Raw genomic sequence first — 14,880 nt, 5'->3', positions numbered from 1 at the left:
CGAGCAGTGGCTGGGTGGAAGGTGGGGCCTCCTGACTGCACCTTGCTGCTCTGCTTCACCCAAGGAGCTGCGTGCCACAGGCTTAATGAAGAGCCGTGTTATTTCTGTACAAAACACCCTTTTTTCCCATCATCTCGGCCCCTTGGGTGCTGCTTTGATTTGTTCTTTGGTTTTCTCTTCCTTCCACGGCAGCGAGAGAAAATGTTTATCTGTTGTTCCAGTGCTAGGGGACTTTTGGAGGTGCCATGTCGTGCCTTCGTGCTGCAGCATATTGTACCCCATGGCTTGGCGTGGCCCAACTTTTTCCTGGGGGAAAGCTTTCCCCAGGCCTCCTGCTAAAAGCTTCCTCCCTCTGTGTAAAACAATCATCATTAGCATTAATTGGACAGGTTTGGGGTTAAATCTGCAAAGATTGCTTGGGTTTGGTAAATCCTCTGCCACCGCAAAGCAGATAATGCTAAACAAAAGATTGCCTTGATTAGATTAAAGTTGGCAAATTCATTGCCCTAATCATCATATTGCCCTTCTCGTGGCTATTTAGAAATACATCACCATGACTTACTTGAAGTAATTGAATATAATTGTCTTTTTAACTCGTATGTGTAAAACATCCATCTTTGTTAACAGCGTGTGTTGCTGTCCTGCTGCCAGCTCGCCGTCCTCTTCGGGAGGGGTGGGAACAAGAAGCAGAGCCAGGCTGACGTTTATGAATTGGTAGTTGATTGCCTATAAAACCATTCATTATTTCTGACCAAGGACCTGGAAGAGAATAAAAAGGAACAGCACCAGCCACCAGAGCCCATAGGCTTGGCTGGTGCTCCCAGGCAGGGGAGCAGAGGGGAAGCCCTGAAGTGGGACATTGCAAAGGGACGTCACCAAAAACAACCCTTCCCCTCGCCCTCGGCAGCAGCAAAACACGGAGTACGTGGTGGGGTTGGAAATGAGAGTGGCGGGGTGAAACAGGCACCCAAGGCAGGGGCGTTGCTGACCTTCCTGCAGTCCAAATAGGTTGAAATGCTAAAATCAAACCAACGGTGCCAGTGGGAGGGAGGAAGTTCATGGAAATTTTCCTCCCACTAATAATCAGAGGTGTGAGGAGGAAGAAATTCTCTTCAGATGTCATTTTTATACCAACAGATAGCTAGGAAAGCAGGCCAGACAGCAAACACCCTGTGTTTTCTTTTCCCCAGCTCTCCTGAGTGACAGGGAAAGACTGTTTTTGCACAAAAATTTCCGATATTACCTCGGCAATCAATCATTTAAAAATGCACACTTACAAAATAAAACATAACTGGCCTGGGTTTTAAGAGATTCAGCATTTGACCTGTTATTCTTAATAGTTTTATCATTATTAGTGAATTAAACTGGTCCAGGGAATGAGCCCAAGGATTAGAATATGACTTTCCATATTATTAAAACATTACCACAATGCCCAGCACAGTTTCAGCCCATGTCAACTCGCACTTCCCTGCAGTTTGGGGGTTAACTCAGCCCTGGACCTGCCCGTTACAGGCAGAGTGGCCACCCTGTTTTGGGAGGTTGCAAAATTTCACCTATAGGGATGCCAGCTGGGCTGTGTAGGTTGGCCCCAGGACCACAGAAGAGTTGGGTTTATTTGTATGGCATAAATACGGCATGAGAACTGCAGGAAGCCCAGCCTCGGGGCCCAGGCTGGAAGAGATGTTTGTGTTGTCCGGCATCAGATGTCTGTGCAGGGATAGTTGGTTTTGTGACCATGCTTGGTGCGTGATGATGTGAAACCTCCTTGCTCCACTCCCTCTGGTCCCCACAGCAGCCGTGGGCTGTGGCCGTAGCAGTGTCCCCAGGGACAAGTGCAGCAGCTCTAGGTGCCTGCCTGCTCTGGCAATGTTTTGGGCTGAGCGCGGTTTGGGGAGACCAGAGGCTGTATGGTGCTATGTGAGCGGGGGACGGGGTGTGACGGCTGAACTTTGCTGCATTTCTGACCTGGAAAAACACTGGCTGCCTCTTAAAATGAAGACTCCTTACAAGTGTCCTTATGTAACAGATCATCCCTACCCGGGACGGTTAAAGGGTGAATCTTCCTCCCACCAAAGCAAATCTTAAAGGGTGCAAGTTTATTCTCTCCCTGAGCTGCTTTTGGGGGAGGAGGGGAGGGGAGCAGAAGGGGGGAAGGCGGTTAACAGTTACCCTACTGTGTCCTGACATTAGGCGAGCTGCAAAAATGCTCCCAGTGTATCAGGTAGTGTGCGGTGCCAGCCCTTCGCTGGAGCACGGAGAGCAAGTCTGCTGTGGAGCCTTAAATACTTTCCACACCGACTACCTTAGCTTAACGCCTTTCAGCAGAGTTGGCAGGAGGGTTGTTTTTGTGTAGTCTTTCACCTCTCCCGGCAGCCCGGCTGACGCGCCTGTGCCGCGCTGTGCTGAGGGATTGTACGTTGCAATGGGAGTAGGAGCCTTAGATCCTCTTGCTGATATGCCAGGAAAGACGTATACGGGGATTTCACGCAGGCTTTGCACGACGGACCCACAAGGAGCACAGCCTCGCCGGACGGAGTCGGCGTAGCTTTGTTGCAGCTGGAGTCACAGATGCGAAAGGCTGAATTTTAAGTCTTTCGTAGAAAAGAGTTTGGCGTTTACTGGAGCTGAGCATCAGTGAGAGACTTGGCCCAAGCTTTGACACTTTGGTTTTGGATGGTGCTTCCCCACTCTACAGAGAGATGCTACCTGTCGCGAAGGCAAGTCACAGTGAAATACTGAGTGCAGACTGGGTTTTGAAACGCTCTCTTAGGAGGTTGGTTTTGTTTTGCTTTTAGTCTCCAGTTAGACAGAAAGGCCAAGAAGCCGGAGCGGGAATGGGAAAACCTCTGACAATATTAAGTAAACTTTAATGAAGAACTTCTGACTGTTTGTAAAGGCAGAGCAAGACCAGCCTTTTATCTTTAAGCCGGTCGCTGGTACAAATCTAGAAAGCGGCATCGTTACAGATGCGACGAGCCCTATCAGAGGGCGATTGTATGGTATCATTATCGAGGCTCTGCTAATTGTATTTCTTTAGCTTCTGTAATTTTAGCAGGAAAGGCCCAGGCGACCAGACAGCGTTGTTGGGGGTGGTGTGGAGAAATAACCTGATGAATTTTCTATCAGCTCGACTCACTCAAATATTCTCACTGTTAACTTTTGGGGTCAATAATAAATATTAAAACCTGTAGATTTAATAAGTCAATGTAGGTGTTCTCTGCCTTTTGAGACCACTTTATCTTTCCATCAAAGATGAAACAAGCTTCTCAAATGAATAAAAAATAGGGCCTCAAGTGATTACAAGAGAGAGCAATTTGGGCTCCTTTCTCAGAACCTGGCAGTAGGCACTTTTGAGCCTCTTCTGACTGCCTAGACGGTCTGCATTAGCGCTGCTCTCGCTGTTACATTTTTAGGTAAATATTTCCAACCTGTGTGTACAGACCTTCAGGAAAAGTGTTTGCTGCCACTCCAGGCATGAGGGACGACGCAGGTCTGGATCCCGCCAGGCTCTGTTGAGTCTGATTTGCGTTGCAAGTCTAGTTTTCCTTGGTGCTTCCTATAATCTCCTCAAGTTCAAAGAGCGCTTAGCTGCTTGTCTTTGTCAAAAACCCTGTTGGAGATCTTTTATGTCGAAGATGTAGGATTTCTCCGCATGACTTTGATTATTTATTCATTCCACTTCTCTGGTGTATGATAGCGCTGATATCATGAAGACCCCTTGTCTTGCTCTGCTCTTGCTCTGAAATTCATGGAGATTTAGTGCCTTTGAAATTGTTTTAAAAGGAAAGGAAAAGTTTTTGAAGTCCCTTTTTTTTTTTCTTCTTCTATTCCCCTCAACAGTGCCGCAGCACATTTTTCCGGCCTTCCACGCTCCTTTGCCAATTGACATGCGCCACCAGGAAGGACGATACCATTACGAACCTCACTCTATCCACGCTATCCACGGGTAAGTCTTGCACCTCTGCTCCCATGCCTTGCTAAAATGTGGCCGCCTGTGGTACGCCGAATCCCGCTGCTCAGGTCCCAGGGACTTGCTGCCCTCCTGGCAGGCTGGCCCCGCTGGCCACCCCCTGCCCTGCTGTCCCTGTCCGGTGGCAATACTGACCTGCCTGGCAGGAGTGCTCTACAGCTCCGTTAAACCTATAGAAGTGCCGTGTAGCGGTGGGATGGGAGTGCAGGGCTTCTGTCTTGTTATCCAGCTGAGGTCCTGGGGACAGGCTTGACTTGAGTTTTTGCGCCCACAGTGTTTCTCATGTCGCACCATGCCTGGGTCGTTTCTGGCACCATCTTGGTGAAGACCTGGCACTGCTCCCTCCATTTCGCGACCTCGCGTACCGTTCCTCCCTGCCCGCTGGTTGGGGGAACGGTGGGGAGAGGCTGCTGGGAATACCGTAATTCACTTTGATTTCACCAGACGATGAATGGATGGTGTTTTCTAAAATGCGGTAAAGAGGCAGATCCTCACATGGGTGTCCATGTCCGCTCTGGAGGGGCAGGACCCTGTGTTTCGGTGGTGACCTCCTCACGAGGTTCTCCCCTCCCCAGGGCAGCTGATGGCCAGCGAGCACAGGCACCAGCTGGGAGCTGTACCCTGAGAGGGGGGATCGTGGTTAATCTCATCCAGGACATGACAGCTCAATAGTCCTTGACGCTTTGGAGGACATGTTTATAGAGAGATCTGGGTTCACCTCCTGTAAGCTTTGACCAGGGCAGGGAAAAAGGAGCCAGCAGAAACGTGAGCAGAGGCTGTAGTGACTATGTGGCCAGGAGGGTTTCTCCTCATCCCTAAAACACACCATCCCCGTGCGAGGTGAGGAGCAGCCTGATGGGGTTGGTGGTCCCACGGCTGCCCTGAAATCGCTCAATCCATGGCTGTAACACAGGGCTCAGCCATCAGCTGAGGGACAGGTCCCAGGGTACCCAGTGTAGGGGAACCCATAAGGGCTGGAAATATTTTTCAGGAAGAGCAAGGGAAGAACAAATAGGGCTCATCACTTAAAAAACTCTGATCCCTCTTTTGACTTCAGAGCCCCACTGCAGCTCGCCGTCCGGACGGGGTCAGCGCTCACCCAGCTTTGCAGGGGCTGTTTGTAGAGCTGTGCTTTTTCTGGATAGGTGTGAGCTGGGGAACAGCCCCTGGGAGGCAAGTAGCGCAGACAGCGGCAGCCAGGAGATCTGTGGAGTCCCATAGCTACGAGGGCTTTATTCCACTTCCAAAATGCTGCAGGAAAAAAGGATAGGGCATTCCCCTGGATCCTACCAGAAGACAAGTCATTGTCTTTTTGGCTGGTAGTCAGTTTGACTGGATGTTTAAAGGCGCAGAGCAGCTCCTTCCACGCTGTGTGCAAAGGGGAAAAGACAGAGCAGGTTGCTAACATGGGAATTGGAGGGGGCTGGGGGGGCTGAATGAAATAGTTCTGGTCTTGCGTGCAAGTACATGCAAAAGTGTAGAAAAAAGAAAGATTAATAACAAAACGTACTGGGAGATAGTTAATAAGCCAGAGCTCTGGCTAATAAAGCATACTGACTTCTGAAAGGGGCAATATTCAAAGCAGTGGTTAGAAGAGAGGATGGCAGATGCTCAGATGTTTCACACCAGGTTATTTGTGTGCCCCAGTCGGTGCCCCCCTTCGCTCCTCGCGGGCAGGATAGGGTGTGCTGCCTCTGCAGCAGCTTCTTCAGTGGGGTCATGGAGCAGGGTCTTCTCCAGAACGCAACCGAGAGCTCACCAGCTGGTGCCATGTACCTGTGAATCAACATCCAGTGATGGGAGCCAGTATTTTATGATATTGGGGTTGTCCAACTGATAAAGCCTGGCCAAGTGTACAGTGCTAGCAGATCAGGTTTCAGCTCACCTGTGCCAATATTAATAATCCACTGTTTTAGCAGTGACCACATTTGTCTGTCAGGGGAACAAGAGAGTCCTGCTTAGTACGTGGGTAGAGTTGTTGGTAAATACCTATTGTCTTTCTTCTTTGGGATCTTTCACCTTCCCAGCAGCACCTCTCACAAAAACAACTTGTGAGGTACCAGAGAGAAAACTTGGGTTTTGGTCTTAGAAGAGGAAATATAGTTTTCTTTGAAATGTTTGATAAGGTCAGTCTTATTACCTGGGCATTGCGCTGAAGGTTGCCTCTGTGGCTGGTGAAGCGCCAAAGCTGAGCAGCCAACTGCTTCTTGTTTGTGGGTTTTTTTAGGGTCAAGGGAATGCCACTTCTGTTCGGCTCTTTTCCAACTGCCGTGGACTACAGCACAACCACACTGGGAAAATTCTCACTAGCTGTGGAGTTAGTCTGTCGACCATTTTTTCTCTTTCAATTTTATCTGCAAATATCTTAACTGCATCTCCTGCCCTTTCCTCCTCTAGTTTTTGTTCTACTTCTCTTTTGTCTTCCTCTTCTCTCCTCCAGTCTGCTCTGGAGACGATAACGTTGGAGGATGTTCAACATGAAATGATCCAGAACATGGTGGTGGAACTGGGTTAGAGCATGCATAGAAGTTGCCTGTCTCTTGTTCACTAGGCTAGATGGACCCTGCAGGCACGGTCAAGCCTCTAGAAATTTGAACTCCACCCTGGTGGTGCAGAAATCCATCCTTCTGTTTAAAGTAAACAACTCCAAAAAAAAAAGGCATGTGCATATTTTCACTCTAGAAAATTATGGTAAATGTTTGGAAGAAAAATTGTGTCACTGAGTTTTGGCTTTATGATTAATGTGATCGGTGCCTGACAGAGAGCCCCCAATTCATCAAGCCCATATTCTAGCTGTCTGCTGTCTTGCTGGTACCAAATTTATCTAATTACATGAACATTGCACAGCAAATTAAGTGTAGTCTCATTTGTTGCTAACTATGGGGTCTTATTATCTGCCTGCTGCATTATGTCAAAGGTTTGTTTCCTGATTGCTCGATGTGACATGGCAGTGCATTCCCCTTCATCACTGTTTGCATTTGGCCTAATGAGAACATACGTTATTTTATCCTAACTGGAAGGAACTCATCTTCAAGGCTCTCTTGAGCAGGAGCACCTGTGGGACCCTTTTCTTGAGAATATGGTTGGGAATATGGAAAACTCAAGTAATAAAAGATCCACATGACAAGACAGAGGCCTGAAAGATTTGCTGCATTTCTGCTCACTGTTGTCAGCCCTTATCTCTCAGTCATTTCCTTGTTAAACAGCATGACAAATAATTTTCAGGGCTTGAGTTTTCTTCCAAATCACTGAGCATTTATTGTATACGTCCAGAAGCAGGTCACATTGGTATTGCCTTGACATATACTTCTAGAGATTTTTTTTCAGGGTAAAATAGTGTTTCTGTAGTCATTAGGACAACTCACTTTTTTGTACAACCTCCGTTGGTTTTACTTATTTGGTGATACACCACTCCCTCTTTTTTTGACATCTTTTTTTGGCTTTAAGAACAATTTGGCAGAATCATGGTGCTTGCTTGGTAGTCTAGAAAAAGAAAGTATTTCATTCAGGTGATCCTTGAGCTCTCTGCAGTGCAAACCAACAGGAATATTGTGGGTTCAAGGCATCGTCCTGGATTCTGATGCTTGTGAGCTTGTGGTCATATGGAGGATGGGGGGAGAGGCAGGATTGGAGCCCAGTGGACACTGAGAAAGGATGTAATGCAGAATGGAGTAAAACTGAGTATGGGATGAAATCTCTTCCAGGACTGCAGAGTTAGAGCAGAATGAATAAAGGAAATTGTATTGGTACATATAAATTTTATGAGGTACCACTTCCACAAAGCAACATTGTTTAATATTAAGATTGCAAAATACAGCACTCAAAAGCTAAGAAATGACAGAAAAATAAATTTGTGATTCTGACTCATTTTGTGCGCCGCTGCGATAATGTATTAAATTACACAGCCACATACTGTTTTTCCCTGGGAACCTCGCCTCTGCCGCAGCACAGGATGGCCCAGGCTCTGTGGAAGAGCAATGGTGGGTGTTATATGCACTTTTCTGCATGCAGCTTTTATTGATTTGTCAGAATTTCACTCTGCCCTGTTGGTTGTAGACAGAACATAGATCAGTGTTACCAGAGCAAAAGTCGTCAGCCAGGGTGTTTCAGCAGGTTCAAAGCTGAACCAAATTCACTTCGGAATTAGTTAGAGGAGGTCCTTTTCTAACAAAGGGGATATTTCATATTTTAGTGAGCTGCTTCACAAAAGCTTACTCCACTGGGGCCCAGTCTCTGCAATAACTCCCTCCGCTTTAAACCAAGGGGACTCTTAGCATCAGCTTTGCAAGATCAAGCCCTTGACTACAGAGGAAAGCTGCTGGCAGAGGCAGCAGGTGATTACTGATAGCTCCCTTCCACTCCCCACTTTTAGGTGTGCTTAGCTACTCTCAACTTTTTTTTTTTTTTAAAGCACAACAAAAATAACTAAAAACTCCTTAGCTCAGCTTAAAAGTCTCTGCCAATGCAAGAGCCTTCAGGGCTAACCCTTGTAAACAGCATGCCTAGGCTTGACTCAGCAAGAAGCTTTTTAACAGTAGCTCCTAAACTGTGGTTAAAACCCATCAGGCATTACGCAGTGTAACAAACAAAAGCAGCCTTGTTTTTCTGCTGACATCCTGGTGGTGTTTCAGGATGCAGTTCTGACATTATTTATTAACAAACTATTGTTGTTGCCCTTCTGTCTGCACATAAAAGTAGTAAAAAAACCCCTGAGCTGATAGTGACAAATTCCATGGCTTTCATGAGGACTGAATTGTCCCAAAGACCTAAACATAGAGAAGACTCCATCTCCGTGATAATGTGGAGTTGCCCTTAATTTCCCTCTGGTAGGGATTTTATCTGGTTTAATCACGGATCTTCCTCCATTTCCCTGAGATCTTAATATATTACAGATTTTCCCTGATATTCAGCCTACACTTTTTTTCTTTATCTGATCCTATTACCCCTCCTTGTTGAAGTTTGTTTTCTTTTTACTGTGTTAAAAATTACAGAATACCTTTTCAGGACCAGTTCCAATGTTCCCGAGCTGTTTAGGCAGGGTAATTCACAGGCGGGCAAGGTGACTCTTAAACTTCTCATCATAAAAAGGCTATGTCTCAAGTGTTTACAAATTTGCCAAATTTAATGTCGAACCCAAGATTTTCCGTGTTGGATATCTGTTTCAGGCTGGTTTTCTCTTTCCTTTGTTGTTTTTGTGAGATTCAGCCAAGGGAGGCCAAGTGGGGTTAAGGGAAAATATGTTGTTTAGCCACACAAAAAATAATCATCATCATCATCTTATAACTGTGCTTTGAGAAACGCCAGTCTCTTGCGTTAGAGGTGGAATTTGCTATTGTCACAGATGTGCCTTTTGCTGTTCCCATTTTAAAAAAACACAGACAAAAACCTCCTTAATTTTGCCGGGTAGAAATCCTTTGAAACTTCCAACTCAGTGAAGGGGTGTCGGAGTTTTGCAATGAAATTTTCCCGGCACCCCCATGGCCCTGACCACGCTCCAGCTGAGCCCTGCCAGGGCTTTCCTGCCAGTGCTCCCCATTTTCTGCCGGGGGCTCTCGGTCACCCCCTCCACCCAGGGGGATTCATGACCACAGCTGATGGCGGAGGGGAGCCGGTTGCATCGCAAGCTCGCGGAGCTGCCTTTGTGCGTTATCGGTGCGTGTAGAAGTGCCTTCGGTTAACCTCTGCGGGACATGGCTCCCGTGAGGCTGCAGCTTTGATCCCATGAGGCGGTTTAGGATGGGACCCCAGGTAATGTTCATTCTTGCAGCAAGGATGCCACTTGGTTGAGCCACAGAACGTACACGCCAATAAAACCTGTGTGTTTTCATATTTACTTTGCTACTGGAGTAGAAAGTCTTTGGCAGGTCGTGATTGATGGTACCGTGCTGCTTTGGAGATAGAGCGAGCTCCCTCCGGAGTGAAAGCAAACAGCTGCTCAGAGAGGCCTTCTTATGTGTTTTGCAAAGTTTTACGACTTTCACCAAATAGATACATTGCTCATTTGGGAAACGGGTTTGGGGGCTCCCACATCCAATTTATTCTGTCCCCTTCTTTCCCACATGCTTCTTTTATTTATTTAAGAAAATAAGAATGTGTGAGTAAGCGATGGTTTGCAGAGGCTGATCCCCTCCAGAAGGCTGGTTCAAACCTCTCCCTGGTCTGTAATTAGCAGGAGTATGTTGCTTTTAGGTGGCTCTTTGGTAACCTCCAGGAAGTGATTTGGGGAACTATCAATACCAATCTCACTGTGAAACTACCAGGATTGATACTTGATGGTCACTTGATCCATCTCCAGGAGACCACAGATTAAATACTGAGCTGCTGCTGTCCTGTTTTGGGAGCTGGAAAAATTACTTTAATTCCATCTGTGCTTTAGTTTTCCCATCTCTAAAATGCCATTACAGTAATACTCACCCTCCTGATGTTTTGAGAGCTAAGAAAAGTCAGGTGGTCTGTGGCTCATTCGGCTCCCCAGAAGGGGCTTGTGGCATGTTTTCAGGCATCAGGAAAGAAGTACACAGCGCTACCTACCTGTGCAGAAACTGAGAAGGTACGCGCTTAACATCTTCTGACCTCAGTGGGAGGACAGGCTGATCAGGTCTTCTGAAAATGGGGCAGACATAATCCAAAACACTCATCAGGGCTAGAATGTTTCTGTAGGTTTTTCCAATCTGATAAACTATTCTGCTGGAAAAAACCCAACCAACAAAACACAAAACGCCACAGCTTTCTCTTTTGAATCTTGTTAACAATTTTCAAGCCTTTTCTATTATGAGAGAGATTTGCACATCTGTGCTGTTCCTTAAATTGAGGAGATAGTTTCATCGTGTGTGTTTAGTTAAATAGCCTTCAGAATACTTTGAAAAACTCAAACCTGAAGTCCAGAGGCATCTGAAGGTACACGGTTTCAGGTTCACTGAACTATGCAGTAAGACACAGGTAGGACTTAGAAATATTTGGGTTGGATCTTCAGTTGCTGAATGCCGGCATCATTGCACTGGAGTGAGGGGCCTTGGTGAGCTCAGATGGAGTCGTGCCTGTCAGCACTCACTGAAGATCTGGGCCACCGAGCTGCTGGTGCTGTGACACCACAACTTACTGAATGAAGAACTGCAGCTCTAATTTAGCCTAATCACCGCCAGAAGTGTAAAAACAGCTAGGAGGTTTTAGTATTGAGCCTGATCTCTGAGGTCTTTTATGTAAACCTGTGGCATGTGTTCGTTTAATATGATGTCACTCTGTAATCCACCATTGCTTTTAAATGTCATTCTCAGAGCTTCATGTCAGCAAGTCTTAAGTGATAATCCCTTTGCTTACCTCACTTTATAGTAGATTAAAAGTGACTTCATGCTTCCACCTTATCCGCTGTTAAGCTTGTGCTTTAGGAAAAATTTATTTGAACTCTGTTCTCCCGCTGCTTTCTAAAGAGTTTCTAAACAGAGAGTGCGGGTCTTTCAGAAGCTATCTCAATGGTATTGCCCATTCTCCATTGCTTTCAGCATCGTGTGAAAATGAATAAATGTTCAGTGCCAATCTCCTGCCCTTTTATACTCCAGTGTTACAAATTTGTTTCCCAAGTTTTCTCTTGGCTAAATGTGGAGCAGTGCCCCTCCTGGCATCTCCTTTTTCTTAATCCTAAATAAATCCCCTCTCTAGATGGTGTTTCACCTCTCACCAGCTTCTTACAGTCATGAGGACAAGAGACGATGACCTGTTGCAGTGGTTTGTTCCTGTGTAGCGCTTTCTCCTGTATAGGACAGGGGTACGCGGGTTCCCCCTTTTTGGTCCTGTATGTCCTGGTTAAACTTTTACTCTATCCTGTAGCAAATCCTTTCTCAGTATAAAAAGCTCTCCATGCAATTCACCTTCCTAGTCCACGCTCCTTTTTTTCTCTCCCTGAATTTCACCCTTCTGCTCCTAGCACACCTCCTTGTGTAACACGTCCCGCCAGATACTTGCTGCATGTTGTCATATCCTTCCTCCCCGCGCTAATGAACTGGCCAGGCTGCAGCCTGCAGCATATACTCAAATATCAATCTGCTCATAGTCCACGCTCCTTTTTTTCTCTCCCTGAATTTCACCCTTCTGCTCCTAGCACACCTCCTTTGTGTAACACGTCCCGCCAGATACTTGCTGCATGTTGTCATATCCTTCCTCCCCGCGCTAATGAACTGGCCAGGCTGCAGCCTGCAGCATATACTCAAATATCAATCTGCTCAGCCTCCTCATTTTCACTGTGTTTCTCTGAAATCCTTCCAGTATGTGTGGAGATAAATGGACAAAACCCATCCATCCCATTGGCTTGTGAAATGAAGCCTGCGGCACATCACTTTTCAGGTGCTGGTTAATCTGGGTTCCCAGCTACCAGTGGCCATGAGAAGCAAATAACACAAGGTGCTGAGAGATAAAAACTAATGGCAGGGAGGCTGGGTTTTATGATACTGGAAGAAAAATGTAGGATTTTTAATGTCCATACAGAGCGGAAATTTTAGAATCTCATCCAGAAGCTCCCCCCACGCAATAAAGAGCAGAGAAGTCAATTTACCCTGGAAGGATGAAGGACTGAGTCAACTCTGCTGGGATTGGAACATGTGGTTCGAGGGATCCTAGGTATTTCGGGTCTGATTCTCGGACCACCCAGATGGCTGGGGGGAAAAGACAAAAAATAATACTAATAAAAAAAGGACCCTATTTGACAGAACTGTGGATCTGGATACCCTCCCTGCAGCTAACGCCGTGCACACACATCTGCACAAACCAAAGGGCAGAACTGGGTGCTGTTACTCTGGCAAATCTCAGATCTGCAGAGCGCTCCTGCGGGCACACATGTGTTTAAGTGAGCTTTCTAGATCCCTGGCTTTGACACTAAACCACGTATGTATGTTTTTCTTCTGTGTGCCAGACCATTTTAAGAATTTGTGATTTTACACAATTTTCTGCCTTGGAGGCTTTTCATGCCTGTTCTTTTATGTTTCACCGTTGATATTAAATAGACAACTAACAGAGCTAAAATTCAGAGCATTACTCAAGGGTCAAATTTTAAAAAGTGCCTGTATGATTTCAGATCGTAAATCCCACTATATTGGGTCTGGCTAACAACATTATTTTGAAAGTGGGTGTTGTGGGTTTCAAAATAATGTTGACCCTTAGGGCTGGCTTGTCAAGTGCCGGTAATGCAAAGGCATAGTGCATTTTTCAAACATGCTGGATCCCAGTTAATGTCTAACTCCCCCAACCTTCATTGAAACTCAGGACCCCAAAGCCAGCCCTAGTAAGGGAGTTACGTACCTAAAAATTAAGAAAATGACTAGAATGGAGTTAAGAAACACAAACACGTTAATGAGGTGGCTTGTGCATGCTTGGAGTCCAGCGTACACGTCCAGGTCATACAGCTCCTGTGGGACCGATGGGGATGTTTTCTGCCCTGTGTCCTCTCTGTTGCAGGAGCATTCACATGGCAGATCTCGTGGGAGGATGTGCTATGGAAAAATCATATTCAAGGTTTAGTTGATATCAGTTGGCCAGACTCCACTTCAAGAGCAAGTTTACTGCATTCCCTGCGCTCACTTTATTGGCATGTGTGGGGTTGGGTTTTGATATAATTGATCGTGGTAGCTGATAGTGAAACCAGGAGATTGTGAGCCTTTCAACATTTTTTTAAGCTGATACTTGGGGCAAGGGGGGACACCTTACAGCATGGCAGGAGCCTGGGAGGCAGGAGCTATCCTTTTCCACCCCTTGGGCAGCAGAAGGACCTGTACTATGGTCTCCCCCCTGCTGAGTGCCTGCTGTTAGATTAAATGTGAGAGTTAGGCTCCACCACCACCTCCTGCCCTTTCTACGAGTGCAGTGTACGAAAAGAAACTGTACGTTTCTTTTGTACAGTTGGAGCCTCCTCACAGCAGAGGTATTTTTTCCTGCCGCAACTTATTTTATCTCTCTTACACCTCTCCCTAACCTGCACACACGTACCCAAGTCACTTATAAAAGCACCTGGGTGCAGTCAGGCATGCCTGAAAAAATATGTTAGGGCTATATGAAATGCAGTCACATTGAGCTTTTTGGGTTTAAGTCTCTCTGAGAAATAAATGTGTGTTCCTAAATCCTGTAAGGGCCTTTGAAATATTTTCCTTTCTACCCTGTAAAAGCATCCTGGAGAAGAATTTGTCTTATTCCTCCTCTTGTCCCTTCACGAGGGGCTTTCCTAGCTTGGTTCTGGAGCTACTTTCATGGCTTTTGATTTGCAAACCAGCTGCAGGACATGGTACCTGCTGAATGAATACTTCATCTGAAAGCTTCTTAAGATCCCACAGAGTAACCACACATCCCAAATTACCACTGGTAGAGGAAAGACTACCAGAGTGTGGTTAATACATTAAAAACAGGAAAGTTTCAAGCTTACAGCTGCATTAGGGCAGTGTTCTTACATGCATATTCTTGTTTGAGACTATTTGTCTTCACTGTGAGATAAAACACTTGATTTCATATGCTGTCTTTCATCCCAACTCAAGTGCAGTACGATATTCTACAAGAGAAAACTTCATTGTAGATGACAAAAAGCAGGGTGTAGAAAGATAAGGTGGTGAAGGAATTAACACATTCAGTCATCAAATCAGTAAATGAAAGGAAGACCAATCTAATGGGGATTAGCAAAGAAGGAGAAGAGATATTTGTAGAAGATATTTGAAAAGAAATGATGAACTGATGGGGCAGATGGACATACAGAAAGCAATCTAGGCTACCGAACTGTTTTTAAGTCTCTCCCTATTCAGGGAAACACCTAAGTATATGCTTAATTAGAAATACCTGCTTAGGTCTGTTGACTTCAGAGGAACTTAATGCATGTTCACATACTGTCCTGGAGGGAGGTGTTCTTCTGAAGATGCTATAAAATAGAAATGTTTACTAAA

General features: G+C 45.9%; 1 protein-coding gene across 1 annotated transcript in view; it reads left to right on the top strand.

Moving 5' to 3' along the window:
• GLI2 (GLI family zinc finger 2) overlaps positions 1-14,880 on the top strand; it is a 144,783-nt gene that overhangs the window by 74,058 nt on the left and 55,845 nt on the right. The window contains exon 2 of the mRNA XM_009327147.1: positions 3,841-3,946. Coding sequence (XP_009325422.1) covers positions 3,841-3,946 — 106 coding nt within the window. The remainder of the gene's footprint in view (positions 1-3,840; positions 3,947-14,880) is intronic.

The sequence above is a fragment of the Pygoscelis adeliae genome, unplaced genomic scaffold, assembly GCF_000699105.1.
Source record: "Pygoscelis adeliae isolate BGI_AS28 unplaced genomic scaffold, ASM69910v1 Scaffold227, whole genome shotgun sequence".
In the NCBI taxonomy this organism is placed as follows: Eukaryota; Metazoa; Chordata; class Aves; order Sphenisciformes; family Spheniscidae; genus Pygoscelis; species Pygoscelis adeliae.
The sequence above is the reverse complement of the archived record's forward strand: the minus strand, read 5'-3'. Positions and strand labels throughout refer to the sequence as shown.